This window comes from Durio zibethinus, chromosome 11 (assembly GCF_047325235.1).
Source record: "Durio zibethinus cultivar Kanyao isolate XHJ-2024 chromosome 11, ASM4732523v1, whole genome shotgun sequence".
Taxonomy (NCBI): Eukaryota; Viridiplantae; Streptophyta; class Magnoliopsida; order Malvales; family Malvaceae; genus Durio; species Durio zibethinus.
In genome coordinates this window covers 4,081,045-4,100,773 of record NC_143172.1, presented here as the reverse complement: position 1 = coordinate 4,100,773, position 19,729 = coordinate 4,081,045, and the positions used below count along the sequence as shown (strand labels likewise).

General features: G+C 31.9%; 2 protein-coding genes and 1 pseudogene across 7 annotated transcripts; 2 read left to right on the top strand and 1 right to left on the bottom strand.

Moving 5' to 3' along the window:
* Positions 1 to 1,356: 1,356 nt before the first annotated feature.
* On the bottom strand, positions 1,357 to 7,162 carry LOC111289940 (ASI1-immunoprecipitated protein 3-like). Of its 5 annotated transcripts, none has more exons than XR_002690246.2 (8): positions 6,667 to 7,162; positions 5,666 to 5,728; positions 4,804 to 5,565; positions 4,508 to 4,642; positions 4,337 to 4,420; positions 3,679 to 3,738; positions 2,001 to 3,579; positions 1,357 to 1,901 (listed from the first exon to the last, which is right to left on the bottom strand). XR_002690246.2 is itself a non-coding variant. In XM_022881304.2 (8 exons), the coding sequence occupies exons 1-8, from the start codon at positions 7,009 to 7,011 to the stop codon at positions 1,716 to 1,718; spliced, it is 1,734 nt and encodes a 577-aa protein (XP_022737039.2). In that variant the 5' UTR covers positions 7,012 to 7,162; the 3' UTR covers positions 1,357 to 1,715. The 5 variants fall into 5 exon arrangements, 2 of the variants coding, with proteins under 2 accessions (XP_022737039.2, XP_022737040.2); XR_002690247.2 differs by having other exon boundaries at positions 3,493 to 3,579; positions 3,679 to 3,722; XM_022881304.2 differs by having other exon boundaries at positions 3,481 to 3,579.
* Positions 7,163 to 10,340: 3,178 nt separating this feature from the next.
* On the top strand, positions 10,341 to 13,180 carry MS1 (RING/FYVE/PHD zinc finger superfamily protein). Its single transcript, XM_022882700.2, has 3 exons — positions 10,341 to 10,807; positions 11,251 to 11,536; positions 11,692 to 13,180. Exons 1-3 carry the CDS (start codon positions 10,504 to 10,506, stop codon positions 13,076 to 13,078), a joined length of 1,977 nt encoding a protein of 658 aa, XP_022738435.1. The 5' UTR covers positions 10,341 to 10,503; the 3' UTR covers positions 13,079 to 13,180.
* Positions 13,181 to 13,913: 733 nt separating this feature from the next.
* On the top strand, positions 13,914 to 15,990 carry LOC111290931 (5-amino-6-(5-phospho-D-ribitylamino)uracil phosphatase, chloroplastic pseudogene; annotated as a pseudogene). Its single transcript, XR_016346223.1, has 2 exons — positions 13,914 to 14,050; positions 14,386 to 15,990. The product of XR_016346223.1 is annotated as a 5-amino-6-(5-phospho-D-ribitylamino)uracil phosphatase, chloroplastic pseudogene (transcript).
* The last annotated feature ends 3,739 nt before the right edge of the window (positions 15,991 to 19,729 follow it).

Genomic DNA, 19,729 nt, shown 5'->3' with positions numbered 1-19,729 from the left:
TTTTTGACGTTTTCTGATACTTTGTTCTAACCAATTTTTGCACTTTTCAGAATTTTGGTGAATAGTCAAGGGAGAAAATGGTAAAATTTTGGTATATATGCATAATGCATGTGATTGGTTTGGGCGGGAGGAAGCAAAATGTGGGGCGGTGAATCACATCTAACCCACGGGAATCTGCTGCCTGTTCGTGTCTCTCATTTCTTTACTCCAATTCTTTGGTTTTTGCCACTTTTCACCTATTTTCTTTTTCCTCTTTAAGTAGGATGGATAACAAAACAAAACATCATATTCCGGTAGTATTAAATCTAGTAAAGAGTTTTGAGTAATTGGTACTCCGAGTAATTTATGCCTTTAAGGTTGCATAGCTGCCTGCAAGGCTAAGAAGTTATGACTTTTAATAGGTGAAGTAGCATTAACAATGGCAATTGGGCAACCACCAGAACAGAGCATAGCCGCCACATAAATTTATCCATTCAAAGGTTGATTGCGTAGACGCCAACCTACACAACCCCACTCCATAATGTTTAGCCCAACTTCAGAAGGCGCTTGTCATGTTTCTTAAAAAAGTTGAACAAATAAATTACAGCATCCACTGTCATCCACCCATAACAGAAACCAGAAGAAGAAATTGGTGAAAATGGGCATATGTTCAATGCAAAATCATGACCCAACAATGTTACTACTAACAATAGTTTCGGGAAAAACCGCGAAGTTGCCACCGTTCCTCTAATTCAGTTGGTGGTAAAAGTAACACCGGTTAATTCAAATTAAGGCCGCTCTGCATGCGTGAGGTTCCGGCACCCACATCGTTACGTGAGTAAAATTGTTAATATCATATCAAATGATATTTTAATTTAAATATAAATACATATTTATGGATATCAGTTATTTTGACATATTTCAAAATTCTTGATTTTATTCAAATATATATAGATACATATAAATTTGTACATAAAAACATTATTAATAAGCTACAAATTAAATATGTAATATCTTTAAAAATAATAAATAAATTTAAAAATATAAAAAATAATATCATTGATTTATCATCATATTTTTAAATATTTAATCTATTTATAAGATATTTAAAAGAATATTTTTCTTTTTCATTTAAATATTAAAATAAAAATATTTAAAAAATGAAAAAAAATTAACTTTAACTTCACAATTGTTATAGTTTAAAGAAGGAACACAATTGTTTTATTGAAAAAAATTGAAATAGTTATGACTTTTAATTTGAAAAAATAAATTACAATAAAAAATAAAAAGCCCATAATTTAAGAATTATTTTATCAATTAATTTTTTTTTTTTTTATTAAATTAAAAATAATTAAACAACAAAAGACAAATTAAAAATTATAAAACATGTTTTATATTTATATTGTATCATCCAAAACAGTCTAATCCACCGAAATTACCCAATATCAAATCCCACACCATGTTTTAGTATAATTAAAATGTATCTACCAATACAATCAATACCAAAACAAAATTAACAACATTGTGCGAGTCTCTTCTATCACCCTTTCAAACGCGTATCAAGTTTGAGAGTAAATCCAGAATTCTTGCTCAAATCTCAATACTTCCTTCACCTTCATATAGATGTGTATATGCCTATAACGCAATGACTAACTAATGGTACTCTTGGTTAACTAAGACTACGTCACATTCAACTGTACAAAGGTCAATTTTGAATCCTAACCGCAGCAACTATCCTACTCCTCATTTTTTGAAGACTCTGACTCACGAGGACTAACCAACTTCTTCTCAGGAATTTCGGGCTTAGTCATGGCAGATCTTTTTGTACCAGCACCTTTTGCGGAACTTGAGGGCTCTATTGTAAGTGAAGATGCCTCATCTCTAGAAGCATACCAGGAATTCCCACAACCAATACATTCCAACTGAAACACAAAAGGAAGTTTAAACAATGTTAATGGTTTAAGATAAAATTTATATCAGATGTCTATTCAAGAAAAAAAAATTATAATGCCTGAAATAACCTGGAATTTAGGTTCTTAAACCAATAGGCTTTACAGTGCAAATGGTAGTACTAAGCTGCATGTGTCATGGGTCAAGATTTAAGCTCCGACTCGCATAGCTCCGGGACTCAGACATCCACTCATCCGGTGTCCCAAATCAACCTAATTGCTACGGTTCACACCTTTGTGAGGTATTATTCACTCTGACCCCCTTGATCTCTCAATTTTATCCTACAAAAGACGCCTCACAAAAAAAAGGTAGTGTGAACTCTTTTATACCCCAATAATCCTCTTTTTACATCCGATGTAGGATTCAAAACTCTTTCTTAAGTCTATGACATTCTCTCCTACCCAACCTTGTGACACCCTCCTCATAGAAGCTGGTCACCTTGCCTACCTCTCTTGAGGAGTTTGGCATAAATCAAATGATTTAGAGCTGACTCTGATACCACTTATCACGGGTTAAGACTTAAGCTCCAACCTGCACGGCTCCGAAACCCAAACATCCACTCATCCGGCGTCCTAAATCAACCTAACTGCCATGGTTCACACCCTTGTAAGATATTGCCCACTCTAGCCCCCTTGGCCTCACATTTTTGTCCTACAAAAAGTACCTCACAAAGGGAAGGTAGTGTGAACCTTTTTATATCCCAATGACCCTCCTTTTATATCTGATGTGAAATTCAAAACTCCTCCTTAGGTTTGTGACACATGCACTTACCTCGGTATATCTAGACAACATGGTCTGTATGACATGATGCCAGTCCAACAAACCCAATAATTACTAGGAATTCCAGTCATAATACTCATCCTTGAAGTTAAATCATACACTAGAAATTCCAGTCATAACACTCATCCTTAGAGTTTAATCATAATTGGCATCTTTAACTTTTTTTCATAAGCTTCAGTGTCTCTTACTCTCTTTCCCCACCCCTAATATACAATTACCCTTTTGATGCTGATTATACACTTTATATAATATGTCCTATCTTATCAAATTTTTAAATAGCAACTCAACCAGACATTCACAGATGCAGGATCAATGCATGTCTATATCCAATTCAGACAACAATGAAAAAATTATGATACCATCTTGTAACTCGGATATATTACACCTGTGCCAACACTGTGATCTAATAAAAAGTAATATCTATCCAAAACAATTGTCCTATTGTTCAATATGGTTATTGAACTTTTTGTCATTGGTCTGAAATCTTGTACAAAATTCCAAAACTCAAAAAGCATACAGACAAATAAGCATGCATAATCCAGAGAGATGTTGACAACATTATGCATAGAGATCCCATACCCATCTCTGCAGTTTCACATGGATGACTCTCATAAAACAAGTTCAACAATTGGTGCATGTACGAGTCTAGCTAGACAGAAAGACAAACAAAGAAGTACTAGTTCAATCAACTTACTACCATCATAGTGATCCCAGCCTCTTCTAATTAACATAGTAACAGTGATTGAATAGGAGAAGAAAATATGAGATAACCTGGTAACGAACCTTGTAACGATCTCCATGTCCTGCTTGGATAATGTCCCTTAGACCAACTTTAGATTCCATGCATCTTGAGCACCGAGCATCAGTCATCTGCTTTCAGAGCAGTAGAACAACCAGTAAGCAAATGTCAACCACATAAAAAAAGAGATCAGATTTTATGCTCAAAGAAAAATTAGGTAGAGAAATGACCTGCATGCGCTCTGACTCATCAGGCTCTTTTGTTGCTGTCTCTTCTGCAGTTAAACCGTCCTAAAGATGAAACCATTAAGCACAAAATTTTTCTACTCAGAATAAAACAAAATCCTAAAGACACAAATGCAATAAAGTAGGGAATTAATAATTACATGTCATAGTTCAGAAAAAAGTCAAAATTTCAACTACAGATAAACTACAAAGTAAGCCACAAATACGATAAGTAAGAAGATCGCATATGTAAAAAAAAAAAATAAGACTTCTAAAGCCACCTCATCTATATAGAAAGATTATGTCAAATTCTATTTCCTAACTCGTAAAAGGTACATTTCATAGCATTGTTTCATTCTTCTAGATGTAAAAGAAAGGAGTAAGAACATATACCAAAAAACAGAAACCTTGTTTCACAGTGGGCTGCCCTCACCCTCAGAATCCAAGTAGACTTGGATTAAAAAAACATAGTCCCAAATTAATGTGAGGTTAAAATTTCCCAAAACAGATGGGCAAGTCCTTGAGATATTGAAATCAGTTAGTAGGCTAACAAAAGGCCAGCAGATAACCATGTTCAAGAGTGAACACCTTTCCAACCACATGAGGTAGCTATCACTCTCTTAAACAAACATGAAAGAAGAGAACTCAAAACCTAACAGACTACCTTCAACTCAATAGGTGACATGTTAAGTATTGTTGAAGGTTCTAATTCTCCATTTAGTAGACGTCGAGCTAGCAATGGATTGTTCTGCCAAAAAGAAACAAGTATCAACATTATCTTAAATGCAAACGATGGAAGATATCTACAGAGGTTTATAGGCTGAAAGCCCTCTACCTTCAGATTGAACACAAGCTGCCTTAACTTCTGGTTATATTTCTGGAAATCAGAAGCAAGAGTATCATGTGATGCCTTCTCAAGAGCAGTTACAGCAGGAATAGCAGCATCAGGCCACGGAAAAAACTTGCTGCTCTGCAAATCAAGAAAGATAATAAATATTGTGCAAATCATAGCATCTCTTTAATCATTGATTACCATTCAATAACGCCTATTGCTATTAATAATCACTGGGGAAAAAAGGAAAGATTTTCCTACAATAGAAACTAAACATAGGCAAAAGAATCACTGCACACATTTGAACTCTTCTCTAGGGATCCATTTGCAGTTCCCGAAGTCTTAGTGTCTCTTTCACATTCCAGGCTATCAGAACCACCTTTTACTTTGTCATCGATATGCATGCTATCAGGAGAACTACACATGTATTGAACTCCTTGGAGAAGCCTCTCCATCCACTTATCACGATGAGTTTCTCCAGTTAGCACCTTAGATTTAGACAAAATTGTGTAATATTCAGTGGTATTACTTGCACAACTTCCCGGAGTTTCAGCTCTCAGATGTTGATCAGACTTTGTAGTTCCTTCATCTTCCCTCGTAACATCAAGAGGTGAAATGTTCTTTTTCCTGAGTGTTCTTTTCGCCTTCAACTGCTCTTCCTGATCAACAACTGCAGCAGCATCATCAATCTCAATGTCAGGGAGCTCTCCCAAACGTGATAAAGTTTTTTGAACAAGAAGATCAATCTCATGCTGTTTATTATCCTCATAATCTTTATCAGTTAGCTTCCAAAGCTTTCGCTCCACGGTATCATAAACTTTCTGCACAATAAAACCAGGATGCTGTTTACGGTTTGGAAGTTGCTTGTGTATGGGAACAAAGTGAACCACACACTTGTGCATCACAGATTCTGCTGGAACCTCATCCCGGTGGAAGCTATAAAAGAGCTCCCTTGTATCACGTGATTGCCAGCTTCCGCCACCCTTTCTCTCAGCCTCTTCAGGGCGATAAAACCACTGCCCAGTAACCATAATGCTTCCAGCTTTAGTCTGACTAATGTCCTATCAATAGATAACAACTTAATTATTTGCAATAGAAAGTGACTAAAAAGTCCTTTGTAAATAAAGAAACTCAAACTGTAATAACAGGCAATGCAGTTACCTTAATGATAGCCACATAAGGCTTCTGTTCTGTATCTTCAGGAACTAAAAGAACTGGATCCTCCTGTAGACACATTAGTAAACATAAATAATGACACAAAAATGCAAAGGTAAAAATCAGCAAATAGACCATGTATGCAAAGAAATAACTAAACCCAAGTCTCCAAACTAATTGCAGCAAACAAAATAAAACAGAAAGCCACAAAAATGGGCCACTTAAATCTTCAGTAACAACTTTTCTCAAAGCAGCTCCATGCCTCCACATGTAAATGCATTTTAAACATTCACAAAAGATTAGTTCTATCAGCATACACTAAGACCACACTCTTAAATCTCCCTAGTGCTATGAGCACCATCCAAATGCACCAAAAAAAACAAACAAAATAAACATAATCCGAAAATCAATTTTACTTATTTAAAAAGGAAATTGCAAAACATGAAAACAAAAACAGAAGCAAACAGTATTTCACTTCAGCTTTCTTTGACATAATCCCTAAGAAGCCACAGAAAGTGTTATCACTCTTCACAAACTTGGGAAGACAAGCACAAATAACAAAACTCACAAAGCCAAAAAAAGAAACCCCTTGGTTTTCCCCAATTCTAACTGAAAATAACAAAAAAAACCCCCAAATTACCATTCAGATTTGAATAAAACCAAAAAGCCTTTCCATTGAACTCCTCAAAATTCAAAAACGAACCTAGGGCAGGCACCTTCAGCCATGCAAAGAGGCAAAAGGACTTGATAAATTAATTAAAAACATAAAAATCACCTAACCGATCAGACTATTATACGGCAACATGCATATCAGACCATATATTCATATAAACAGAAGTAAAAAGCCCAAAACCCTAAAATCCCACAAAACCTATCAAACAATGCAGCACAAAAACCACAAGCCCTAGGAAAGTAAACTTAAATTCAGAATTCATACACTTAAAAAGAGGTTCCCAAAGAAAAAAAAAACCCTAAAAATCCAATCCAAAATTCGAATATGAACGTACAAGATCATATCGATTGCCATCAAACTCAAAAGCCTCATAATGACTCCTCCTTCCTCTCCCTTTCCCAGAAACTCTAACTACCTCCCCTATCGGCTTTGCATCCTCCTGAACTCCCCCTTCCTCTTCCTCTTCATCTTCTTCCTCATCTTCGTCCCGCTTTTTCTTCCTCTTCCTCTTTCTCTTCATTTCCCTTTCTTCATCCTCTTCATCGTCTGCTTCTTGTAGTTTCATTTTCTTCCTCTTACTTTCTTGCCTCTTATCTTCGGACCGCAAACGTCGGGGAGGTATCGGGACTTCGTCCTCGTCGTCGCTCGTGGATACCTGAGCAAACCTTCGGTTTCCCATTTCGGACCAAGACTGGTGAATTTTGCGGAATTTTTTCGGAATTTTTTTTCAAGCGGTTTTCAAATGATTATTAGTGGGAAATTTTGGAGATGAAAGAGATGGAAAACACTAGAAATTGAAAATTGGGTTTCTCCAATTGTAAGCCCGCCACGCCTCTCTCCGTATGCTCTTTCTGAGGTTTATATGGGAAATGGCTTTTGGTTTATAGAATATCGGGCTTTGTTTCTTTGTTATATTTTACGAGCGATAACGATTCGATTTAATTTTTATATGAAAATTTAAAATTTAATTTGAAAAATTAAATTAGATTAAATTTTATCGAATTCGATTTATTAATTTTAAAATTTTAAATTTTTATATATTATTTTAATATAAATTTTTAATAGATTTAAATAAATTTTAATATAAATTTATTATTATTTATTAAATTTTAAAATATATATTAAAAATATATAATTTAATTTAATTTTTTTAAAATTTTAATTTTTTGATTTAAAATTTAATTTAAATTTAATATATTCATTTAATATCTAAACTTAATTTAAATTTAATAAATAAAATCGAATCAAACACTATAATTTTAAATCGATTTTTAATTTTTTTAATTTTTTCTCACCCATAATAAATACGGTGACAATGATCAAATTTTTTTATTCTATTATCTTTATTTATGAATTTTTTTATTGTAAAATTTGTTAATTAAAAATAAAAAATATTTTAAAATAAAATATAATGACATGATAAACATATGAAGTGATATCATTTTTCTCATAAATTTTATTTAATTAAAAAATAAAAATAAAAAAACACAAAAAAATAAGAAAAAGAACTCATAGAAATCATTATATAAACATTCTCATTAAGTTTAAAATATTAATTTTATAAATTAAGATATTAAATAATAATTTTATTAATATAATATATAATAAAATTAATAATAAAATATATACTTTTATATATAGCTCAAAATGAGTCAAAACATAGTATCATACTTTCATTCTAATCTTTTTTTTCTTTTTTTAATTCAACCTATCTCAATACAATCTTTATTTAAAAAATTTTATCTTTTATCATATTAAGATGATCAAAACTTATCAAATACGAATTGTTCTGATATTTTTATCAATTGATACATTTTATCATAAAATTTATTTAATTAAAAAATAAAAAAAAACCAAAATGATACCACTTGTACACTTTGGTGGCTTATTTTTCATAAAATTAATTTAATAAAAAACATTAAAAAAAGACAAAAAAAAAAAGAAAATAGAATTCATCAAGTACTATATGATCATCTTAATTTAATTTAAAATGTTAATATTTTAAATTAAAAAAATTAAATAATAACTTTATTACTTAAAATTGGGTAAAATAAAAAAAAAATAAAGAAGAAATAAGAGAAATAAACAAAAAAAAGGAAAAAATTTATTTTCAGGATATTATATGAACTTTCAAATTAAGTTTAAAATATCAATATTTTAAATTAAATTATAAAACAATATATTTATTAATATAATAAATATAAAATTAAATAAATAATAAAATATATAAATATAATAACTTAATGTCAAATTAAAATCAGATTAAATTATTAAAAAATGAATTTGAGTTAAAACGAATATAAACTTAACCCAAACTTAATGGGTTACCATGGTTAAATGATAGTGTCCATGTGCTATCTCATTTACTATCTCATTTAGGTTTTTTTTTTAGCTTTAGTTTATTTTAGTTATCTATTTTAGTATTTCTCATCCATGTTTAGAAAGATAAATGGATAATTAAAAGTCATCGTATCACCTACATTTAGATTCTTTTTTTTTCTTGTTTAGCCACTGCCTTTTTTTTCTTTTGTTTTACCTTTTTTTAAAATAGATAAATTTAATAAAAAATGAGATCAATAAATGTTATGATGATAAAATAATCTGTATTTAGTAAGTTTTAACATGTCGATTCAATAGGAATTATTTTTTAAAAATTAGAAACAAAGTTGAATTGAAGACGGTTTAAGAAATTTCATCCAGCTTCATCATTGAGTATATATAAAAAAATATATTTTTTATTATTTATTTAGTTATATATATTATATTAGTAATTATTATTTATTACTTTATTTTAATAAAATATGATATTTATATAATTAAAATATAATTTATATTAAAATTAATATTTTCATTATTATTGTACTATTAAATTTAATTTTTTATTAAGTTGAATATGATGCGAGTTATACATCTCTATATATATGTTAGGTTAGGTCAAATATAAAAAATGATAACCTGATGTTGGATTAGAGTCGAGATGAGTATAAAGCTAACATCATTCATAAATAGAGATCTCCGCATACCATCCTTATTTCTCTTTCTTTCCTTGCCTTTTTTTTTTTTTTAGTATTAATTTTTTTAATTATTTATTTTAATATTTTTAATCATATTTGTAAAGATAATTTTGAAAGAATGGATATAAATTTGATTTGTTATATAAGTTATAAGAATAAAATGCATACATTATTTAAAAATTAGTTGTAAATTTTTACTATTAATTGCTTTTATTAAAAATTACAAATGGAATTATTCTTATTAATTTATTAAATTTATTATAAATACTATTAATTATAAATAAAAAATTTTGAACTCGTAGCAACGTGTGGGCGTATTGCTAGTGTATATAAAGTGAAATTTTTTTATTTGATTAGCATGCAATAAAGGAATTTAAATATCCTTTCAATTCCATTTGTTTCTAAGAAATCAATTTTTCAAAAATATGCTTTTGAAAAATGTTGATATTTTTCAAAAAAATATAGACTTTCTGTTAATTATACAATTTTCTATCAAATAAAAAAGAGATTATTTTTTGTTTATCATAAAATCATTTTGATCATATAATTTTTTATCAGATAATCATAAAAATACAAAAAATATTTTTTTAAAATTAATTTCTACGAAATAAATGAAACCTTAGAATCCACCATGCAAACTAACAATGTAATTTTAATTTCTCATCATATTCATCTAATAATTACATAAAACAAGTTAAGCAAGCAAGATCGATTGTGAGAAAAATATTTGAATTGAAAAAATATGTCAAAAGGGTAGTTAGTGGAGAAAATTTGCGTTTATGTGGAATCCTTATAAGATAAAATCAACAATTCAACATTTTCCAGCGGACGATAGAATTTTCCGGAACAAAAAGCAATATTGTATATCCAAATAGTTACATGATTCAAGCGTGGCACCATTAATTAACTTGCAAATTGCCTTTGGCGATAGATTTGCATGGGGAAGTTATAATTTTTGAAACAATTCATGCAGATAGTGAGTCATTGATCGATCCCTTATATTAAATTTGATGACTGTATATTGAACGATCTCTTTGGAATGCTCTCCAAATTTATTTCCAGGCACTATATGTGTGACCCAGCAGTATATCTAAGGATGTTCAGGTTTCTTCACAAGCTTGAAATTATTCTGTGAAACTCCATATGTTTTCTTCAAGATGTCATCATATTTGGGTGCTGGTGCTGCTTGTAGGAAGAGAAGGAGAGGGGGAGAGAGGGTTTTCAAGTTCAAGAGTTTTGGTGAGAATGGTTGTCCTGTTGAGTTTGATGGATCATTTAGGGAGAACGTTAAAGCACTTCTTGAATATGGCCATCTAGAAAATAATCTCTGCAATGGATTATTGATCTGGTCGTTTCAGCTTGAAGTCCATCGCCATCCTCCCTTGCATGTACTTTTGTTTGTTGTTGAAGAACCGATTGAGGCATCTATCAACCTTCATTGCAAGCATTGCCAATATGTTGGTGAAGTCTAAATTCTCCCCTTGATTCACGTTTCTTTCTTCATTAATTAGTTTGATATTGACATTTAATAGATGATTTCTTTCACATTGCTTAGTATTCTAGTAATTGTTATCTGACATATAATACTCAAATAACTCAACCCACGGATATGAGCACAAACAAAGGAAGTTAAATCATACTAACCTATACTATTGTATATGCACATCAATTGTTGTTGGGTGACACAAACAACCAAATTATATACTATCAGATTAATTTACGGTCATTGTCAGTTAGGATAAAGTACAAGGGAGTTCTTGCATCCTATCATGATTTTGTAGAGACATAACATGTAACTTTGTCTCAGAAAACAAGATGAGTTAATTTTAACTTGTAATCAAGAAAAAGTTGCACATTATTTTTCCTGTATCTGTAGAGCTTAGTAATTTTTCATCATGGTACAGGCTGGGGGCACCATCTGATCTGCAATAAGAAGTACCATTTCTTGCTCCCATCTAAAGACACAGTAGCAGCATGTTTCAACCGTGATGAAAGCAACTTTGATGACCCAAATCCAGAAAAGGGTAAGTTCAATTTAGTGGAATTACAAGGCCATAAAATGCACGGTGTCTTTCATTCTAATGGATTTGGGCATTTACTATGCGTCAATGGCATGGAGATGGGTTCGGACTTGGCTGGCTACCAGATCATGGAATTATGGGATCGTTTGTGCACCGGTTTGCAAGCAAGGTTAACCTGTTTCTTTTATCTTTCCTTTTTATACAAGAAACATCATTTGTATGGATAAATCTTGAATACTTGAATTACTATTGTTAATTCAAATACCAATGTAGCAGAGTTCATGAATAGTTTACACACAACATTTTCCTTGCATAATTTCTTAGGAAAGTGAGTCTGAATGACACCTCAAAGAAACGAGGTATGGAATTGAGGTTGCTTTACGGAGTAGCATATGGCCAGCCATGGTTTGGCCGCTGGGGATACAAGTTCGGACGCGGGTGCTATGGTGTGAATGAACCAATTTATCAAAAAGCCATAGACGCAATCCGAGGGATGCCTTTGTGCTTACTAGATAATCATCTCAGTATTTTCTATAATAACATTTCAGTCATATTCTTCAGGTATCAAGCATTATCTGACCATTCCATGGTGACCCTTGGTGACCTGTTTCATTTCATGTTAGAGCTGATGTCACGACTTCCAAAAGAAAATTCGATTGATTCATGTAACCCTGCGATCCTGGTGGAGACTAACTGCAGATGGTCTCCCAAGCGAGTTGAAGCAGCCACTCGGGTGATTGTTGAAGCTCTGAAAAGGGCTGAGTTCAAGTGGGTTTCAAGGCAAGAAGTAAGGGATGCTGCACGAGCTTATATTGGTGACACGGGATTGCTAGATTTTGTTCTCAAGTCACTCGGAAACCACATAGTGGGGAACTACTTAGTTCGTCGTTGCTTAAATCCAGTGACAAAAGTACTAGAATATTGCCTGGAAGATATTTCCACTGTATTTCCTAACCCGGAAGCCCTCATTCTAAACAATTCCAAAGTAAAGCCTAAATGTAAGATTACAAAGGCTCAACTAATGAAGGACATTTCATATTTGTACAAGCATATCCTGAAAGATCGGAAGCCAACACTGACCACCGGGATTTTTTCAGCAATAACAATGGCAGCCAGGATAATTCTTGACACCAAATTTCTTGTCAAAGAATATACAGAAGAACTTTCTATGGAAGTCAAATCAGGCTTGAATGGGAAATTCAAGCTCTTCTGTACAGTTTTATTGAGAAATAATGAAGAGATTGATCAAGGGTTAAAGAAGCCAATGCACCCCTATGAATGTGTCAGTTTAGAAGAAGATGCTACATTCAATGACCTCAAGCAAGAGGTTGAGAAGAATTTCAGAGAAGTGTATTGGAGACTGAGGAGTTTTGTTGTGGAAACCATAGTGAATGTGAGTGTCAATGGATCAGATGTGGTCCTGGGATCGCTGGAAATGGGTCAGAAACTTGTTTTTCTTGGCAGCAACGAAGATCAGACAGGAATCATGAATGAGTTAATGATATATGAATGTGGACTAAACAGTAGTCGGGTTGTGGATTGCCCTTGTGGAGCCAAAGAGGATGATGGTGAACGCTTGATCTCATGTGATATTTGTGAAGTTTGGCAGCACACCAGGTGTGTTAGAATTCCAAATAATGAAGAAATCCCACATGTTTTCCTCTGCAAACAATGTGAGGAAAAGATTGTGACCTTGTCTTCTCTTCCCTAAACTACACATGTTTTAAGAATGATTTATGCTTTTCTTATTATACATTGTCCCCCATAAATAACATTTCTTTGAAGTGGAAAAAGATCCACAGTTTCATTCTCTTCTCCGATGTAACTTTCTTTATAAATAATATAAAAATCGATTGCAATAATAGAATTGTAAATTTAAGTATGCAAACATTTTCATTTGGAAAGAAGAATTTTAAAATGAAATTCTCTTTCTTTAAATTAAATTTACTATCCACTATTTAAGCAAAATAAATACTTTTTTTTTTTTGCAAAAAAACAAATACTAATTTTTAACTCCCAAAAATATGTACTTAGTGAAACATAGAAAAAAATTCTTTAACCAAAAATATAAAAAAAAAGAAAATAACAAAATTAAATTTTGAGCATTCTTGATATACGAGAGCCAACAGATTTAAATAAATAATAATAATATGTTGTGAAAAATATATATAATTTAAAATTTTAATAAAAATTATATAAATTAAATAAAAATAAAAAAATATTTTATCTTTAATATATTTACATGAATTATAATATAATAATTTTATATTTAAAATAAAATAAATACATAAATTATCAAAATTTAAAATTTCTTAATAAAAACAATCCCCGAAAATGATTTCATAAACCGGTAAGGCCATAACACCGGTTATTCCATGCCAAAATTCGAAGGGTAAAAGAAAATTTTTACGGAAAGAAGTTTCAAATAAATTGGGTTTTGTTACCGAAAATTGTACCGCCAGCCGGTTACTTTCTCTTTATAATAAAGATTACTATTGATATAGTGTAAACCACGCACGCCAAAAAAGGAAATAAAATATTAAAAGAAAAAAAAAAACCAACTTCAGCTTCTTCAAGAAACAAATACAAAGGGAGATTAACGGATTCTTTTAAAAAATCTAGTTTTCTCTCTTTCTTTTTTTTTTCTTTCTCTCGTTTTGGTGCACGCTTCCTTCGTTCTCAGGTTCTTCTTCATCATTCTTTTTTCCTTTTATATGTAGTTGGTTACAAAAATAAATGCATATTTTCTATTTATGTAATCTTTTTTTAGCATTTTCTTGAACTTTTATTTTACTGGCCAGAAAAAACACTTTTTATTTATGGGTTTTTATATGTATTGCTTTTCATACCTGTTTTTCTGTTTAAGTTGAGAATTTGGGTAGTTTGGGATTATAGGTTATGCTTAGTTTGACTTGAAAGGGATGCTGAAGGTAGTTAGTTGCTTGATGTGGGAGAAGCTGTTTTATTCTTTACCCTTTTATGGTCAAAGAGAATCATTTGAGAACTTCCTTTCTGCAGCTTTTTCCCAATAGCTTGGTCGTTTGACTTGAATCTTTGATCCTTTTTGGGATGTTGATGTGTTGATTGGCGTGCAAATTCGAGGGAAGTTGAGCTCTTTTCTGGTTCTTTATCAAGAATCACCAGTTGTATAGTTTTTGCTGTTATTTTGGTTGGGTTGTGTTCACTTCTGCTAAGAACTTACAAGGAACAATCATTTAAAGGGAAAATCGTCGAGTTACAATTTTGGTGGAATATGGCAGTGCTGGAGTCAATTGCAACAATTTCTCTTCTTGGGCATCGTTCGTTGCATGGTAGAATTTCTGTTAGGGATATTCCCTGCAAACAAGAATCAAGAAATTATCGACTCCCAGTAACAGAATTTACTGGTAAAGGGGTTGTTCTTTCACTTCCTTTACCAAGATTGAAAGGCTGTGGGTTAGTTATTTCTTCGATAGAGGCTCGGGCAATAGAGCTGACAAAGGAGGTGCATGCGTATAGAGAGGAACGAAAATCTCCAAGGAAATGGAAGGATGAAATTGACGCTGGTATAGATCAAAAACCTGACTTGTGGCCACCAGAAAATAGAGTTGATAAACCCTCCTTGCATAATCCCTTGCTTCGTCAAGAAAGGATGGGTTGTGGTTGGTTAGCTGCTATATTTGAATGGGAAGGAGTTATAATTAACGATAACCCTGAGCTTGAGAAGCAAGCCTGGTTGGCTCTCGCTGAAGAAGAAGGCAAATCCCCTCCCCCAGCCTTTACACTCAGAAGAATAGAAGGAATGAAGAATGAGCAAGCAATTTCTGAAATTCTGTGCTGGTCTAGAGAGCCGGCATTAGTGAAAAGAATGGCTGCAAGGAAGGAAGACATTTACCAAGCTTTACAAGGTGGGGTGTATAGATTTTGTGCTGGTTCTAGTGAGTTTGTGGATGTTTTGATGAAATACAAAATACCAATGGCTTTGGTCTCTACTCGACCAAGAAAAACTCTGGAGACTGCAATAAGAACAATTGGTATTGAAGGGTGCTTCAGCGCCATTGTGGCAGCAGAGGATGTTTGCCGGGGAAAACCTGATCCAGAGATGTTTGTATATGCTGCACAGCTTTTAGAATTTGCAGCTGAGCGCTGCATTGTATTTGGAAATTCTAATCAGACTGTTGAGGCTGCCCGTGATGCACAGATGAAGTGTGTGGCAGTTGCCAACAGGCATCGTGTGTACGAGCTTGGGGCTGCAGACTTGGTGGTAAGGCGTCTAGATGAGCTTTCAATTGTTGATCTAAAGAATCTTGCCGATATAGAACCAGCTGAATTTGGATCTGGGAAGCCAAAGCCTGAGATGGAGATGGAGAAGGATGAGGAAGAAGATGGCCCGTCCGCCTCAACTGCAATGGATGATAGTATTTTCTGGTAACTCCTAAAAATTGTACAGTTTTCAATGTGTTTCCTATGATTCTTGATGCTAATTGTTCCATTTATGTGTATAGAGCATAGGAGCAAAAAGAGAAAGAAAATAAAAAAATGTGGTCCGCATTGGACAAGATTAACATGGATGTATGGTTTGTATCATATACATGTTTACTTTTTAGAATTTCTAATACTTGTTTGGTGCTTTCTAGTTCCTTATATTTCAATCTAACATTTAGCTTGCAAATTGGCCTATTTCTCCATGAGAATTCAGAATGCTATAAAAAAGTCTATATGCAATTTCTTTGCTTTTTTTTTTCCTGAAACCAAAAACAAAACATCTCTAACAAACAATCCGGACCAAGTGCATGAATATATAAAACAACAACAATACACTACACCTTATATCTTATACTCTAGGGTCGGCTGTATAAAAAACCAAATAAGGGAATTATGTTAAGTTATAATTTGAATCTTCTTAAATCACTCATTTCTATCAACAACAACATTTTCATCTAATTCTTTAACCATCATATCATTTTTTGTTACTTGCATTCATATCTTTTATGGTCTACCTTTAAAAGTTTTGATCTCTTTTAAATCTAGAGACTCAATTCTCCTAACAGGTGCACAGCTTGGCCTAAGTTTCATATATCCAAACCATATTAAATAACTCTTTATCATCTTTTCCTCAATTCAGACTATCTCTAAATTTTCTTGAATCTCTTCATTTATGAGTTTGTCTTTTTTAATCTTATCACACATCCATTTAAGCATCCTCATTTCCGCTATGTTCATTTTTTTCTCATATTATTTCTTAACTGCCCAATACTCGTTCCATCTAGCAATACAGGCTTTACAGTTATTTTATACAACTTCGTTTTAAATTTTAAAGGCATGTTGCGATCACACAACACACCCAACGCATTTCGCCACCTCACTTATCCTACTTGAATCTTATACTAGACTTTCATTTCTATATCAGTATCATTCTGAATAATTGATCCCAAATATCAAAACTAGCTATTTTTTGGCACAACCTCATTATCCAATTTAATCACATTAGTATCTGTTTCTCTATAATAACTAAACTTACATTCCATATATTCAGTTTTAGATTTGTTCAATTTATAACCTACAAACTCCAATGTACTTTTTCATAATTTTAATTCTCATTAAGATCATCAATCGTTTCGGCAACTAAAATTATATTGTCAACAAATAACATACATCATGGCAACTTATCTTGAATACGTGCAGTGAGCTCGTCCATAACTAATGCAAAAAGAAATGAACTTAGTGTGAAGCCTTGATGTAATCTTGAGATAATAGAGAAGTTATCTGTCATGCCTCCAACCATCCTCATATTTGTTACAGCTTCTTCATATATAATTTTAACTGTGTTAATGTACTTTCAAGGGATTCTTTTTTTCATTAAGGCCCAATAAAACATCTTTCGATAAATTTTATAGTATGCTTTTTTCAAGTCAATAATTACCATACGTAGATTTTTTCACCTGAAAATCTTTCATTAAAAGCCTCAAAAGGTAGATCGCTATTGTTATGGAACATCCTGACATAAATCCAAATTGATTTTCAAAAATAATGACCTTATGTTGCACCCTACATTCAATTACTCTTTTCCAAAGCTTCATAGCATGACTCATAAGTATTAGTTCTCGATAGTTTGAACAATCTTATATATTACCTTTATTCTTGTATAAAGACATTAAAGTGATCTTCCTTCATTCTTCTAGCATCTTTTGAGTTCGTCAAATTTTGTTGAAAATATCCGTCAACCATCTTATTCCTATTTCACCAAAATATTTCAAACTTTAATTGGCATTCCATCTGGTCTTATAGCTTTTTCTACTCTCATCCTTCTCAAAGCTTCTTTAACCTCATAGTTTTTAATATTACTTTTAAATACATGATTTACATACTTAGAAGATATGTTCAGTCCACCTATATCATGTTTTAAACTACTATTAAAGAGATTATCAAAATAATATCTATGTATCTTCTTGATCTCTTCATCATTCTCTAAAACTTTTCTATCATCACCTTTGATGCATATAATGCCATTAAGATCCCTACTTTTCTTATCCTTCATATTAGCAATTTTGAACAGTTCTTTTTCTCCATATCTTGTCTCTAGTTTTCTAAATAACTTATCATGGATCTTACTTTTTTAATCTTGAATAACCTTTTTAACTTCATTTTTTGTTATCTCATACTTCATGTAACTCTTCTCATCCTTATTGTTTCATAAATTTTTATAACACTATCATTTAGCTTTAATTGTCATTTTCATATCTTCGTTCTACCACCAAAATTCCTTTCCTAATGGTGCAATACCCCTAGATTCACCAAGTGTCTCTTTAGCAACCCTTTGAATTTCTGACATAATATTTTTTCACATTACTTCTACATTCTTATCAAACTTCCAATCAATTTCTTTTACTAGTCTATCCCTAAGTGCTATCATTTTGTCCCCTATCAAGTTTCATATGGTTCATGACTCTTACATATCTTCTTTGACTCCCTGAGGTATAATAAATCGAGTACTAACAATATATGTTGTGTTGTCACACACTCATTTGGTATAACCTTACAATCTTTACAGCTACTTCTATCCTCTTTCTTTGTAAAAAAAAATAATTTTATTAGCATTTGACCCACTTTTTAAATGTCATTATGTGTGATTCTTTTTTTCTAAAACACTTATTTAATTTGGATAGGTCAAATACAATAGCAAACTCTAAGATAGTATCTCTAATATCGTTTCTTTCTCCAAGCTATATATTTCATGTACCCTCTCAAAGTCATTACCATCATTGCCTACATGATCATTCATATCTCCTTCAATAAATAATTTTTCTCGGTATGGTTTGTTTCGTACTATCTCTTCTAAATCTTTCTAAATTTTTTGCCTACTTTCTTTATCCAAACCTGTTCGCGATGCGTAAACACTAATGACATTAATAATTTCTTCTTCTAATATAAATTTAATAAGTAAAATTCTATCTCTCTTTTTTTTAACCTTAACCATATCATCCTCAAATTCTTAGATACAATTGTCCCCACTCCATTTCTACTTCTTTCCTTACCTGTGTACCAAAGCTTAGAATCCTATGTTTTTATCTCTCTAGCATTTTTCCTTACCCACTTAATTTTTTGGAGGTATATAATATTAATACCTCTTCTAGCAATTCATGTCATATCTTTACAAGTTTACCAGTTAATGATCCTATAGTTCAAGTAGCTAAGAATAATTTACCCCTATGGACTAACTTCTTTACTCGTGTTTGTCTATCAAAATATGAAAACCCTTACTTATTTGACACTGCACTTGGCTGGCAATGCAAGGTGTCACTTTCGGGCAATAATCTATCAACTTTTACCCATTTAACATTACATTCAAACTCCGATGTAGCGCATCGTTAAGAGGTGACGACCCAACAAAAATTTTTATTTTGGTGTTTCATCATAGTTTGACTATATTTTACATTAGCTATAAACTTATTGCAATTCTTTTTCTTTATTTGAGCTTGGAACCGACAATGTGACAACACACAAGCGGAGTTTCCAAATGCATGAATATAGTAACTTTAAATCCCAACTATTAGGGCTACTCGTATGTTAGGATTTAAATTTATTTAATAACTATATAGCATGTCAAAAAATATAAATATTTGAGATAAAAATAATAAGATTTTATTTTTCAAGAATGAATTGAATGGAAATGATGAATAACCTTATCCCAAAATTAATTATGGCATTGAATATTTCTAATCTTTCTCGGCCACTTAAGCTAATGATATACATTGAATGTGATAATAAAGAATCCTTGCTTGGTTTATTTGGATGGACACTAAATTAAAATTAGTGATAGTGGTAAGATTTTGTATAATAGTAATGAGATCAAAATCTATGATAGAGTATGTTTTTGGATATA